At 39.4% G+C, this 15207-nt stretch overlaps 1 protein-coding gene across 2 annotated transcripts in view; it reads right to left on the bottom strand.

The window, feature by feature from the left end:
• Positions 1-5320: 5320 nt before the first annotated feature.
• TIPRL (TOR signaling pathway regulator) overlaps positions 5321-15207 on the bottom strand; it is a 28707-nt gene continuing 18820 nt past the window's right edge. For both annotated transcript variants that reach the window (XM_001494125.6, XM_070267649.1), the window contains exons 5-7: positions 9755-9850; positions 8417-8479; positions 5321-7522 (exon numbers count right to left, since the gene is read on the bottom strand). In XM_001494125.6, the coding sequence (XP_001494175.1) occupies positions 7367-7522; positions 8417-8479; positions 9755-9850 (315 nt within the window). In that variant the 3' untranslated portion in view covers positions 5321-7366. The remainder of the gene's footprint in view (positions 7523-8416; positions 8480-9754; positions 9851-15207) is intronic.

Genomic DNA, 15207 nt, shown 5'->3' with positions numbered 1-15207 from the left:
TTACTGATTTCCAGTTTATTTCCAGTGTGGTCTGAGAGCAGATGTTGTATGATTTTTATTCTTTTGAATTTGTTAAGGAATGTTTTATGGTCCAGATGTTTTCTCTCTTGATGACTGTTCCACGTGAGCTTGGAAAGAAAGTGTGCAGTACTGCCGTTAGACGAAGTAGGTGGCACATTTCACTTTTATCCTGTTGATTGATTGTGCTGTTGAGTTCAGCTATGTTCTTACTGATTTTCTGTCTGCTGGATCTGTCCATTTCTGCTAGAAGGGTGTTGAAGTCTCCAACTATAAAAGTGGATTCATCTATTTCTCCTTGCAGTTTTATCAGGTTTTGCCCCATGTATTTTGACCCTCTCTTGTTAGGCACATACACATTAAGGACTGTCATGTCTTCTCGGAGGATTAACCACTTTGTCTTTATGTGATGCCCCTCTTTATCCTTGATAACTTTCCTTGTCTGAAGTCAACACTGTCTGAAATTAATATAGCTGCTCCTGCTGTTTTTTGATGATACATCGTTCTCCATTTACTTTTAATCTATATGTGTCTTTATATTTAAAGTGGGTTTCTTGTAGATAATATATAGTTGGGTCTTGTTTCTTGATCCACTGTGACAATCTCTGTCTTTTAATTGGTATATTTAGACCATTGACCTTTAAAGTGAGTATTGGTATGGTTGGATTAATATCTGCCATATTTGTTACTGTTTTTTATTTGTTGCCCTTTTTCTTTGTCCCTATTTTTGTCTTCCACTCTTTCTGCCTTTCATGGTTTTAACCCTGCATTTTCTATGATTCTATTTTCTCTCCTTTCTTAGCATATCAATTATACTTCTTAAGCTCTTTTTAGTCATTGCCATAGAGATCGCAAAATACATTTACAACAAATCCAAGTCCATTTACAAATAATTCTATACATCTTCATGGGTAGTGTAAGTACATTGTAATAACAAAATAATCCTAAAGCCCCCTCCTCATCCCTTGTATCATTGCTGACATTCATTTCACTGATGTATGAGAGTATATATATAAATACATATATATACACACACACAAGCATACATAATCAAATGCATTGTTGCTATTCTTATTTCGAACAAACTGTTACCTGTTAGATCAATTAGGAATAAGAAAAATAAGTTATTTTACCGTCACCTATTCCTTCTCTGATACTCTTCCTTTCTTTATGTAGATCCAAGTTTCTGACCTATATAATTTTCCTTTTCTCTGAGGAACTTTTAACATTTCTTCCAAGGCAGGTCTATTGACAAAAAATTCCCTCAGTATTTGTTTGTCTGAGGAAGTCTTTATTTCTCCACTTTTGAAGGATAATTTCACAGGGTGCAGAATTCTAGCTTGGTGGTTTTCCTTCTCAACACTTCCTCTATTTCGCTCCATTCTCTTCTTGCTTGCTTGGCTCCTGGAGTTGGATGTAACACTTATCTTTACTCCTCTAGAGGTAAGGTGTGTTTTTTTCCTCTGGCTTATTTCAAGATTTTGTTTCTTTGTCTTTGATTTTCTGCAGTTTATGATATGCTGAGGTATAGTTTTTGTGTTTGTTTGGCATTTATCCTGCTTGGCGTTCTCTGAACTTCCTGGATCCATGGTTTGGTATCTGACATTAATTTGGGGAAATTCTCAGTCATTATTGCTTCAAATATTTCTTCTGTTCCTTTTTCTCTTTCTTCTCCTGGAGTATTCCCATTATGCATATGTTACACATTTTATAGTTGTCCCACTATTCTTGGATATTCTGTTCTGGGTTTTTTTCAGTCCATTTTTTCTCTCGTTGGTTTTGTGTTTTGGAAGTTTTTATTGAGATAGCCTCAAGTTCAGAGATTCTTTCCTTAGTCATGTCCAGGCTACTAATGAGCCCATGAAGGGCATTCTTCATCTCTGTTGCAGTGTTTTTAATCTTCATCATTTCTTCTTGGTTCTTTCTTAGGATTTCCAGCTCTCTGCTTACATTGCCCATCTGTTCTCGTATGCTGTCTACTTTATCCATTAGAGTCCTAACATATTAATCAGTTGTTTTAAATTCCCAGTCTGATAATTCCAACATCCTCGCCATATCTGAGTCTGGTTCTGCTGCTTGCTCTCTGTCTTCAAACTGGGGAGTTTCAGGTTTGCTGGTTCTTGTTGTTGTTGTTTTGCCTTTTAGTATATCCTATTTTTTCTTGATGACCTGACATGATGTACTGGATGAAAGAAACTACAGTAAACAGGCCGTTAGTCATGTGGTGGTAAGAGGTGGGAGGATGGGAAGCATTCTATAATCCTATGAACTATAAAAAGGTCTCAATCTTTTAATGAGCCTCTGGACTGTGAACTTTCACATGTGCTTCTCAGTGTGGCCCCCTCCCCAACTCAGGTGGGACAGGATAGGTAGAGTGGGTGGCAGCTGGATATTTCCTTTCCCCAGTGTAGAAGGCTACACTGGGCTGGAGCTGGATATTTCCCTTTCTCTGGGTTGGGTAGACTGAAAAAACAATAGTCTAGGCTCTGGCAAAATGGTGTCTCCTGAGGCCAGGCCTCGCTGAGGACAGAATGCTCTGGTGTATTCCAGAATGCTTCCTTTTCCCCTCCCCGTGCCAGAAACCCAGGGGATTTTTCTCTGATCTTCACTGAGAACCTGGTCAAGCTCCTAGAAGTAAAACTCACAAAAGGGTGGAGTCCCCTCACCCCCATGACTGGATGCCCTTGGAGTTTTTAACTCTCAGACTTGTCCAAACTAAGCTCCAGCAATTTGTCAATTACAGTTTAGCTTTTCCTACCCTGGCACGGAGGTTTCTGCTCATAGGTTTATTCTCTGATAAGTTGTGGTTCTCTGTATTCACTTCTCTCTCCAATTTTGGGGGCAGCAGTTTACCCTGTGACCTGATTTCTCTGATGGATCCAAGAAGCATTGTTGATTTTTCACTTTGTTCAGCTAACTTGTTAGGACAGAGTGACAATGTCTAAGCTGCTTTCACGCTGGGCCCTTTGCTCCATTGTCTCCTTGCTTGTATAGCTTCTGACGGTAAGTCTGTTGATACTGTTGTTTCTTCTTCTCTATGTAATATTTCTTTTTCCACTGTCTGCCTCCATGAAATTTTTCCTCTTATCTTTGGCTTCAGCATTTTGACTCTGATGTAGGTTTTCTGGAATTCTGGGGTCTGTGGTATATTGTGTTTCATTAACTTTGTTAAATTCTTGGCCATTATCTCTTTCAATACTTCTTTTGCTCCAGTCTCTGCTTCTTATGGGCTCCAATTACAGACATCAGGCTAGTTGATCTTGTCACATGGTTCTTGGATGCTCTACTTTTCCCCACCTACACTACTTTTATCTCTTTGTAACTCAATTTAGGTAATTCTTATTGAACTCTCTTCCAAGTTCACTGATTCTTTCTTCAGCTATGTCAAGTTTTCTGAAAGAATTCTCTTCAATGTTTTCTATTTCTAATGTTTCCATTTGACTCTTTCCTATCCAAATCTCTGCCAAAGTTCCCTATCTTTTTCATGCTTTTCCACTATATATGTTAACATTAATCATAGTTGTTTTAAAGTCCCTCTCTGATAGTTCCAACCTCTGTGTCATCTCTGAATTTGTTCTGTTGACTTTTGATTGAATGCCAGACACGTGTATAACAGAAGGAAGGGGATTGTTTTTACCTGGAAAGGTACACACTTTTGCTGTCAGGCCATTAGTTTGGGGGTTGTGTCAGTGTAGACAGGAGTTCATCTGGGTTTGGATTACATTCTTGCTACTGTTATCTAGTTCACCAGAGGCTTCAAATTCCTTCAGTGGTTGACTCTTTTACCTTGTCCTTAGAGTGCACCTGGAGTGCAGGTGGAATTTTTCTTTGAGTCCCACCCTCAACTTTCAGGGCTCCGTGACCACACAGAGGGTCTATCTCTACACTGGTGCCACTTCCCCAGTGATAGACTGGTGGTCTTTGTTACTAGTGTGAGGCTTATGGTGGACACAGGAAGGTTTTCTCAGTTGACCTTGCTAGCTGCAGTCTCAGGCGGGTTTTGTGTGCCTGGGCCTTTAGAGGTGTGGCTTTCTCCACATTTCTGCCCCATTCCCCAGTAGCAGCCAAATTCTGCCTTAAATCTGTTGTTGGTCTTGTGTGAATTTCATACCCATCCCGCAGTGGGAGAAGACTCTTTTTGTTATCCACGTGGGATCATAAGGCCCAGGTTTGCCTATTCCTCCTCCAAGGTCAGAGGATATCTGCTCGTACTCCTTCTCTAGCAGTAATGGTTCTTTGTCAGAGTCCTGAAAGCAGAGCATTTCCTACTGCTCCCCCAGAGGCAGATGGGTTTTGCCTTTATTCCTCCCCAGAAATAACGGATTTTTGCCCAGGTCCTGGGAGTGATATGATTTGCTGGTCCTCCCCCTAGCAGCCGAAGGCTTTTGCATCCTTCAAGAGAAGCCTGGGGGGAAGTGGCAGGGTTTCATACCTGTCCCTCCGCAGCAGCCAATGACCTCCGGCATGCCTGAGCCACTGACAGGGACTTTCTGGTCCCCTGCCTGCCCCAGTGTTTCTTGTGAGCACCTGGTGTAGGCCCTTGGGAAAGAACTTGTGTGTCTAAAGTCCCCAGATTTGAGACTCTTGGCTATTCCAAACTGATGCACTACCCACACTTAGCCTTCAAGAATTTGTTAAAATTTTAGCTAATTTTTTCTTACCCGCTTGTATAGTGGCCACCTCTTACTCTCAGGTTCTAAGACGACACAATTTGTAGGTCCCATCTCCCGCTGGAGGGTTTATCAATCTTTGGGATTCAGTAAAAAGCTATAACTTTGTAGATTGCTCAGATTTTTCTCCTTGTTAAGTCAGGAGTGACATTCTCTTGAGGCTGTCTACATTCTCTTCAGAAGCAGAACTCTGACTTCCTCTACTAAAGGTGATTTTGTCATTCTCTTAAACCAGTGTATTTCCATCACAGCACTTATTAAAATTTGTAATTATTTTTACTTTGCTCCTCCATTAGACTTTACCCCCATGAAGACATACACTATATCTATTCATTATTGTAATCCCTTGTACCTAGCACCGTATTGGACACATAGTACTCAAAACTAAATGGAATGATACATACGACAGGTATTTATATTTTCAGAAAAAGAGAACATTAACCCAACATACGGAAAACAGTGGCTAATTAAAACATCCGTAGAAGTGCTGGAGGACAGAGGGAGAGGAGAACAGAGCCTAAAGCTAAACTGGGAGATGATACTCTGAACTCTCTCTTCCATTTCCATTTATAATCTGTCTGGAGAACGAGGCTGCAACACTGACCAAGTTCAAAACACAAAGCACAAACGAGAAAGGTACACCAAACCATTCTTTAATTAAGCTTCAAGAAAAACTGAAATAGCAAAACATAGATCAGTAATTCCTTATTGTTTATTATCCTCTTACAAAAAGAGACTCAGGACAAATAAATATAAACTGGTACATGTCTTATTTAGCAATGGGCAAGTACAGGTTTTCTTGGTATTCTCCACAGGAATAAACTAATGTCTTCTGAAGTACATTCATCCTAGCCATCAATTCTTTTAATTCCCTACAATTTTTAACAATGGATTCTCAAAATAAGTAATTGAAGACTGACTCAGGGACTAAGACATTGGAATCAAGTTAAAAATATATATGATGTTGCCCAGAAACTTCAACTAATGAATATTCTTACAAGTCTTTCATTTCTTATAATTTGTATGAACAAAGAGTTTGTTCTGTTCAAATCTGAATGGCAAATAAAGTAAAACAGAAAGCTGAGGACAATATATACACTTTTCTGTCCTAAGAGAAAACATTAAATACAGTATATTTAATATACAGTGAACATGCCACGTATTTCCTTAAAGCCAACAAAATCCTGATTTCCTAGGCCCTGCAGGTGACACAGCAGAAGGCAAATACCAAAACCATTTATGACCAAATTTAGCTAATAAAATTAGCTAAACACCACCACACAACGATATACCAGAGTCTGAGCAATGATGAATATCCAATTGTACTTGTTTCATTAAAATTTATCTTCAGGTTAATACCTGAAGATCTTTGCTAATACTTTCAATTAAATATTCTTATTCAACGATTTATGCATCAAGTGGAAATAAGTACAACAGTTATTTCAAACCAGAAAAAAAGGGATGATTTTTTCCCCCTGCCCTGTAAAAAACTATTTTTAAAAATCCATTTCAAGTAATTCCTTACTTGGTGCTTTATAACTACTTTTCACTTTATGAAGACTATTTAGAAAGGCAGAAAAGAATATAAAATGTTTAAAGGGTCATCATCAAAATAACCACACGGATTTTAAACTTACTTTTGCGTACTTTCTGTACTACCTAGGTCTTATACTAATTAATTACATTTTACTGGACCCCCTGAAATGTTAAAACCAGGTATCTTAATCTTAAAATGGAAAAACTGGCTTTCCCGCTGTAAAATAAGCTCTCTCCCACCACAGCTGCCTCTCAAATACTTTAAGCAGAAAGTTAACCTGATTGCTTTGGGGTGGATGTAACATTTGCTTAAAGCAATCCACACTAACTCTTCAAACTTTTTAGGACCAATGCCAAATTCAACATTCAACGGATTTCTTCACTCTGAGGTTGCATGGAGGGTGGAAGTAAAAAATGCCAGTACAAGCAGAACCACACATGAGAAAAAGCACCTAAAGAGGGAGGAAGGACAGCTCTGACATCCTACCTCTCAGGGGCAAACCATGTTCACGTGTTTCCATGGACATAATACCTTATGTGCTCCAAAGAAAGACCTAGGTAATTTGGTTCTATGTCTGAAACTTTCTTTAAACTTCAAAAGCTAAGTTAAATTTTGGGGGTAATTTTTTTTTAATTTCCCGGTAAAGATCATTAGTATGAGATCAATTTCCTAAGAGGCAAGTCATGACTCTCCAGAAATACGAATAAACATCAAAAAGTCCAAGGTAAAAAGCCAGTACATCAACATGCACAATCAAGAATCCTACGAAGTCACAAGTGTTGCAATTCAGTGATTCAAATGAACCTCCTCACGGCAGAGGACAGTGTGTCATGACAGATGCAGACTGTGCCCACTGCTCATGAGACACACACGTCACGACTGGTGAGGTCCCACTTTGCGATAATCTAGAAATCTGAATTTAACTTCAGAAAACTTAAGTCTGGAATATGACTTTGAAGACAGACAGTACAAACAGCAGTTGAGTGGAACCTGCCTGCAACAATCTTTTTATTTTTTTCCTCGAAGGCTACAGAAAAACTGCACAGAGACAAGGCAATTAATTCTCATAACAAAATACCCCCCTCCAAATAGCCAGGGTCTCCAGTCAAGAGTGCACGGTGAACGTATGTTGCATCACATTCTATTCCATAGGAGTACTGTCTTGTGAGTCTGCAGGATTAGAATCAATCCTTTCTGGAATTCTTTCCGGAAACACTAGCTTCTCACAAACGGCTTCCTTTATCGGTAAATACTGTGATATTTCATTAGGTTCCGTGAAGAGCGAAGGTGAAACATGCTAGGAAATACATAAATCATATTAGCACATTCAGTCATTGCACTGATTCCAGCATTCATAAAGCATGCCAATTTTAAAATGAGGTGTAATATACAGATAGAAGGAGCATCATTAAGTGTTCCTAATAATAACAGCCATCTCTTGTTACTGAATCATTCAGTATGGTTATTTATAATGCTCCCATAAATGTCCTAAGAATTTAATACAGCTTAATCTAATCCCCTTTTCCTGTTGCTTTTGTACCTTGAAAGCACTAGCCTTCAATAGGAGCCCAGCATGTAGTCAACAACAGACTGAGTAACTTTTCTAACACACAGATACTTTATACCCAGACAGGAATAAGCAGGTGGTGAAAAAAGTACATCAAGTTTGTAAGAAGGTATCACTTTTTAAGCAACCCATCAGAGAATCCCACAGACCTGCAGAAGCTCTTTACAAACCCCAGGGGAGCAAAAAATAAATGAAAACTATGCCAAAACAAACAAGTCATGGTACAGAATTGCTAAATTTTAGGAAGAAAAAAGGAGACTGGGTAGAAAGAAATTATAGGGTGACAGGGTGATAAGTGGAATATACTCAACTGGTGACAGTTGCAGCTCTACCACCAACCAGCTGTGTGACCTGGATAAGTCACGCCTCTGGGACTCAGTTTTTCCAGAATAAAATGTTGAAATCAGACTGGATGATGGCTAGGAACTACTCTAACTGTTCTTGTATCTGAGATAGGTTCAGAAAAGTTATGCTCCAGCAGGATTTAGCCTCTCGAGCACTGTTAGGTAAATGAATGGATTTAGGGATGTAGATTTGGGGGGACGGGTAGGATACTGGGAGATAGCATACTTAAAATGAAACATTAAAATTCAACTTCTAAAAACTGCTATTTAAATACCATACCATTAAATTAGCAATCTTGCTCTCCCGTGATGTATATTCTCGTAACATGTAACTTTTGTCAGCCTATGTTTAAAAATAGAAAAAAGGTTGCAATAAATTTATTTATATTGACTTATAAAATCCTTCATACTAAACAGAACTGCCTACGTTTTAGAACAGATTGTGAAAGCAGCTCGAAGTCTGACAAGAATATCTTATTCTACAGTGAGATAACTAATTCTCACCAACAATTCTGAATGATTAATTCCAATCTCTATAAATCACAGTAATATCAGAGACATATATGTAAACAGATTTAATAATTGCTGTGTAAGAAAAACACAAGCAAAGGTTTTACTTTGAAAAAAATAATGTTTGTAATGACGTACGCGAGATTTTAATATTACTTCAAGTCTGGAACTACATCTTTTCCTTAAGCTACGTCATCATCTACCTACATAATGGTGGCTACTTTTATGCTCCAAAAAAAGTCTGAACAAATTTTGTTCTCTCCCATTTCCACAAAATTCTTTTCAAATTGCTTACTTAAAATTACTTTTTAGGTACTTCAACCTTTCCCATTTAAGACTTTTTAAAGTTAGGTTTTAGAAAGCAATTTATTATAATTTGTTTTTTGGTGAAATATTATTTAATAAAAGGAAAATCACAAGATTATACTCTTAAAGTATATATATATAAATTTCAGGAAACCAAGTGATTGGTATTTCTAATATCAGGACATTATATACTACCATACTATACATACTACATTACATACTATAAACAAAGTTGTTTATTTTTTTTAAAGATTGGCACCTGAGCTAACAACGGTTGCCAATCTCTTTTTTTTCCTGCTTTTTCTCCCCAAATGCCCCCAGTACATAGCTGTATATTTTGTTGTGGGTCCTTCTAGTTGTGGCACGTGGGACACCGCCTCAACATGGCCTGATGAGCAGTGCCTCGTCCGCGCCCAGGATCCGAACCAGTGAAACCCTGGGCCACTGAAGCGGAGTGCGTAAACCCAACCACTTGGCCACAGGACCGGCCCCAAGCGACAGTTTTCTTAAACACAGATTAAGTACATGTGAGATTTTTTTTTCAATGCATCAGACCCCTCACCAGCCCCCTGCACCAAGTGTCTTTTAGAAAATATTTTCAGCTACCAGAACTTTTGGAAAAGAACATACAATGTTTCAATAACTGTGCAGTCAACAGTGAATGTGCAACACCCAATCTTAAAGGCTAGAAGGATCACTATATAACATAAAGCATCAGTTAATTTCAGATTCTCAGACTGACAAGCAAACAACGTGACCCAGCCCAGCATCAATCAGTATGGTCATAAATGAGAACAGATACCTCATGGTAAAGTCTTGTGTCATTCATTCTGATAAGCACCCCATCAATTCTCAAGAAAAACCGCAACAGCAGGAAGAAGCTAGAAGGCATTACTCTCTGAAAAAAAAAGTATATTAATATTGTAATGAAAATTAAGATTTTATTACTTTGTTAAAAGAAAAAAGTTTTTTAAAAAGTCATCAGAAGAAGGCTGAATTAGCAGTATACAGAAATCTCTGAACCAGAGGTTCTTTTTCCCAGCTTCAACTAAGGCTCAAAATCTTTTTATATTGTATTCAGTTTCCTATAAGAGAAAAATATTTTTTTCTAGGTCAAAAGATATTGAGGTTAAAAAGACTTAAAACATACCTAAGTAATGCGAAAATTATAATGCTCACCTTAAAAGATAGTACTTACAGTAACTGTCAATACCAGTAACATCAAAATGAAAGAACAACTTGGTTCTTTGTTGCTACTTATCTTGTATTTTGTGAGGAAGACTGGCCCTGAGCTAACATCTGTGCCAATCTTCCTCTATTTTATTTTTATTTTTTGAGGAAGATCGGCCCTGAGCTAACACTGTGCCCATCCTCCTCTATTTTATATGTGGGATGCCTGCCACAGCATTGCTTGATAAGCAGTGCACTGGTCCGTGCCCGGGATCCGAACTGATGAACCCCAGGCTGCTGAAGTGGAGCACATGAACTTAACCACTATGCAACCTGGCCAGCCCCTCTTCCTCTCTTTTACGTGGGATGCCACCACAGCATGGCTTGACGAGCAGTGCTAGGGCTAGGTACGACCCTGGGATCTGAACCAGCGAACCCTGGACAGCTGAAGTGGAGTGCATGAACTTAACCACTACCCCACCAGGCTGGCCCCATTACTCATCTTCTATTCACTTTACAAAGATAAAGACAGGATGCCTTAAACAAATCCTCTAATTCAGTCAATCAATTAAGTGCTATTTCGTACTGCCAAAGACTGGTTTACCAGATCATTATAACATGTTCTTAACATCTTTCACCTGTGTCACATCTGCACAGTTGTTTCCCAAATATAATCACTGAAGAAAGCCAGAATTAGTGGAGAGTAAGAAGGGGGGTCCCGGTGGCAGGGAGGGAAGGATTGGATGGGGGTTGGGTCTTTAGGTCTTTAAAATGAATATGCTTGACCATTTACTAAATAAATACTCACTGTCTACTAAGTGTTGGTTCTTACTATAGTAGGTCTTAGATTTATATAAATGAAAGTTATAATCTCAATGCTCAAGAAGTTTATCAAAGAGAGAAACAGTCAGACAGATAAAGAGTGGTAGCTGCTATAAGAGAACTATGCACAAGGTTCACGAAGCACTCAGGGGCCGAGTGGTTAAGTTCCCATGCTCCACTTTGGCAGGCCAGGGTTTCGCCAGTTCGGATCCCGGGCACGGACCATGGCTCATCAGGCCATGCTGAGGTGGCATCCCACACAGCACAACCACAAGGAACTAAAATATACAACTCTGTACTGGGGGACTTTGGGAAGAAGAAGACAAAGAGAAAAAAGAAGATTGGCAACAGATGTTAGCTCAGGGCCAATCTTAAAAAAAAAAGAAAAAAAAAGCCGTATTCAAAGAAAGAAGGACCCTAGTCTGCTGAAGAAAGTCAGGGAAGGCAACACTTGAGTTAACCCTGGAAAGAAGAGTTAGGGGTGGGCAGGAGAATTCCAGAAAGAGGAAACAGCATGTACGGAAAGTACTGAGGCATGAAACAGGAGAGCATATTCAGGGAACTGCTTGTAATTCCATACAAGCACAGGGCAACGTTAATGAAGGAAGAAGAAGTAACAAGGCAACCCAATAATGATAGTGGCTTTACTGCCTGGAGAGTCACCAGCTAAAGGCCAAGCTCTCCTGCCCTGGGACTTTCACACACCCTGTCCCTTGACCTGGAGTGTCTCCTAGCTAACGCTCACTCGTCCTTCAGACCTCAGTGGAAACGGCACTTCTAGAGAGGCCTTTCCTACCATTCCATAACGACAGCAGATTCCTCTTTCATTCTCTCTCATAGCACTCCACTACAAATGAACCGATTTGTAACCAGAGTCACTTACGTGTTTACTCGCTTAAAGCCGATCTCCCTACTTGACTGCAGCCTCCATGACAGTGGGAATACCTGCTTTGTTCGTAACTGTGTCCCTACTGCCTAGAAAAGCAGCTAGCACACAGCAGGCGCTCATTAGCTACTGGCTGACTGAAATAAAGGCTGGAAGCCACCTTTGCTGGAGAACAGGCTCTGAGTCACACTGCATTCTGATGGGGTGAGCAGCAAGAGACTGTGAAAAGCAAGACACAGTAAAGAAGAGCCGGAGGAAGAACTGACATGACAACTTGATAGGTGACAACAAACTGACGGGGGAGCACAGCACTAGCGGTCAGAGTGCTATTTGTCATTACTGGAAAGACTAATGCACAACGTTTCTTCAAATTTCAAAATCAGTTATTTTATTTTATTTTTTAAATTTTTCCTTCTTCTCGCCAAAGGCCCCTGGTACATAGTCGTGTATTTCTAGTTGTAGGTCCTTCTAGTCATGGCATATGGGACACTGCCTCAGCATGGCTTGAGTGGTGCCACATCTGCGCCCAGGGTTCGAACCGACAAAATCCTAGCCACCAAAACGGAGCATGGGAACTTAACTACTTGGCCACAGGGCCGGCCCCCAAAAGCAGTTATTACCAGTCACACCCAGGAAGCAAGTTGAAGCATCATTTCTGTATGGCATAGTGGGGAGACTAGGAATTAGGACGTGCGAGCTCCAGTCCCAATGCTACACTTTAATTGTATATTTTAAGGCAGTAGTTCTCTCCTAGGGACGTTTGGAAATTTGGGAGGGTATTTTTTGTTGTAATAATGATGAGCAGCCAATACTAACATTTCGCAGTTAAAGACCAGAGATGTCAGATGTTCTATAATGCACAGGATGATCCTAAACAACAAAATCCAACCCTGCATCCCACAAAACTTCCAAATTCCTCCCCTGGGATTCACGTGGGTGAAAAAATCGATTTATAATTACGTGACCTCAGAACCTAACTCCGTTTTACATATAAATAGAAAACACACTCAATTTCTAGGAAGGCAATTACCTTGTAAATCAAGGGGAGATTATATTTTGTCTTATTTGGAACTTTACTAAGAGTCGTTCACCATTTTGAAAAAGTACATCACCAATGGCATCCCAACTGTGTTATTTGAGTCACTGACTGACAACCGGCGTCTCGCCTGCCTACACTTGTAGCTGTCAGCTGTCACGTTCACAGTGATTTAACGCGCAAACATAAGTGCCTGACTACTTCATTGTCTTGTAGTGCAGTCATATTATGTATTTACATACTGAACTACATATTGTTTTTTCCAAATCAATTTCTTTTTATTTCCCTTTTATTTTATAATTAGGACATTATGTTGACTTATTGGAAAAAAGATGGATTATATTATGTATGAATTTCATTTCAGAGTAGTAAAAGGTAAGGGGTGCTTGAAAGTATTTGACAAAAAAAAAAAGGAGCACTGGGTCTGATAAGGTTGAGAATCACTAACTTAGAGCAAGTTCCTGAACCACCCAAGGTCCCCTCGCTCACTTATAAAAATAGAGGATGTGAGGAAACAATCTCTTAGGTCTTGTCTCTATAAAATACAATTCTCTAGGACTCCATCTCTAACAACAGCTACTACTGCACAGCCATCGTGGAATTCCTTGCACAATACAACAGAGATGAAAGCTAAGTCCCTGCCCAGCGTACTTGGACTCTAGGTAAAACATGGAAGCAGAAGGTGGACAACATTCATGCCTGACTACTCAGAATGGAACTAACCATTAGCTGTAAAAACCTTCACAGACCATCACAGCAATGCCAGTATTTGGCAGACAGTAAATTTATTTTCTTTGTAAGTTAAAAACTAACATATTAGCATGAAAATAACTTCTCTTTAGGTCTCTGTTACAACACAGTCCTACAAACGGTAAGCCCTACCAAGGACACTAGATTAGGACACAAAATCCTAACCTCAAAACAAACATTGTTGAGACAAGGTAATTTAGAAACACAAAAGAAAAACTAACTTCTGAAACAAATGTCTTCTAATTAGATATAGGTAATACCATTCACATAAAGTTATCAAGACTCATAATCAACTCAATGAAGCAAATCCATCACATCCCAGGCCGCATGGTGCCCAGAGCTCTAAAGCTACCCTTTCTCCCTGGGGAACTGTATCACAAGGAAATTAATTTTTTTTTTCTTTTAGTAAAAACTGCCCAGGTTTAGAATTGAAAATTAAGGTGGAAAAAACACTTCAAAACCTGAAACAGTTAAATAAATTAAGGGCAACCTAAAAGGTTCCATCTAACAATATCAGGAATGTAAAGTAAGCTACTTTGTTTATATAAGCAGCCTCCATATTTCAACAGCATTTCTTTTCAGTGTTTTATAATCATTACGGAAACGGGAAAAAACAAACATTCATAAGAAACTAGTTTTGCAATTCTAAAACAAGAACTTTCTAGCAGTTTTCCGGCCAAGGTTCAAACACCAAATAAAAGCAATGAATACTACTACCATCACCCAGATGACTCTAGGAACATTTTGAAAGTGAGATGATATCTATCTATACATTCCATACCTCCAATCAAACTCCTAGCAATAAGGAAAGATAGCAGGTAGTACTTAAAAACATATACGTTGGTTTTTTTAGAAGTTCCTTGGAAAGCTTTGTTACACTAAAAATAATCTGTGATGGTTCACATTTTATTTGACAACAATTGGGACATGGAGATTTTAAGTCAGGAGAAGCTCTACAGAAACGGCCAGTTAAACCATCTCCTTAAGCGAGCTGTAAGTGGAAAGCATCTAGCGAAGTCTTTGGAAATGATCATCACACTCCGTTCTCTGGCAGCAGCTAATAAGATGACAGCCTGAAGCAATTAGCAATTCTCACAAGTGACCAGCTCAGACAATGCGTCAATGTCATGGTATTCAACCACCAGGCCCCTCCCTGGTCTGGCTGGAGAAACTTATACAACTAAAACTCAGATCAGGAACTACCTTCTCTGATCTGAGTTTTAGATCAGAGCTTTTCTATCCATGTTTCCAGTCAACAAACATACAGCAAGCACACTATGCATAGTCAAGTCTTTTATTTGGTGAGGAAGATGTCCCTGAGCTAACATCTGTGCCAATCTTCCTCCACTTCGTATGTGGGACGCCACCACAGCATGGCTTGATGAGTGGTGTGTGAGTCTGTGCCCAGGATTCAAACCTGCAAACCCTGGGCTGCCAGAGCAGAGTGTGCGAACTTAACCACGATGCCCCCAGGCTGGCCCCAAGTAAGAAATGTTCTTTGTCCTATAGTGTTAAAAGACAACTAAATCTATAATCTGCCGGGGTAATTCTGATAAAACTCCAGGTTTGGGAATAGAGGTAGACTTATGGA

The sequence above is a fragment of the Equus caballus genome, chromosome 5 (assembly GCF_041296265.1).
Source record: "Equus caballus isolate H_3958 breed thoroughbred chromosome 5, TB-T2T, whole genome shotgun sequence".
Taxonomy (NCBI): domain Eukaryota; kingdom Metazoa; phylum Chordata; class Mammalia; order Perissodactyla; family Equidae; genus Equus; species Equus caballus.
The sequence above is the reverse complement of the archived record's forward strand: the minus strand, read 5'-3'. Positions and strand labels throughout refer to the sequence as shown.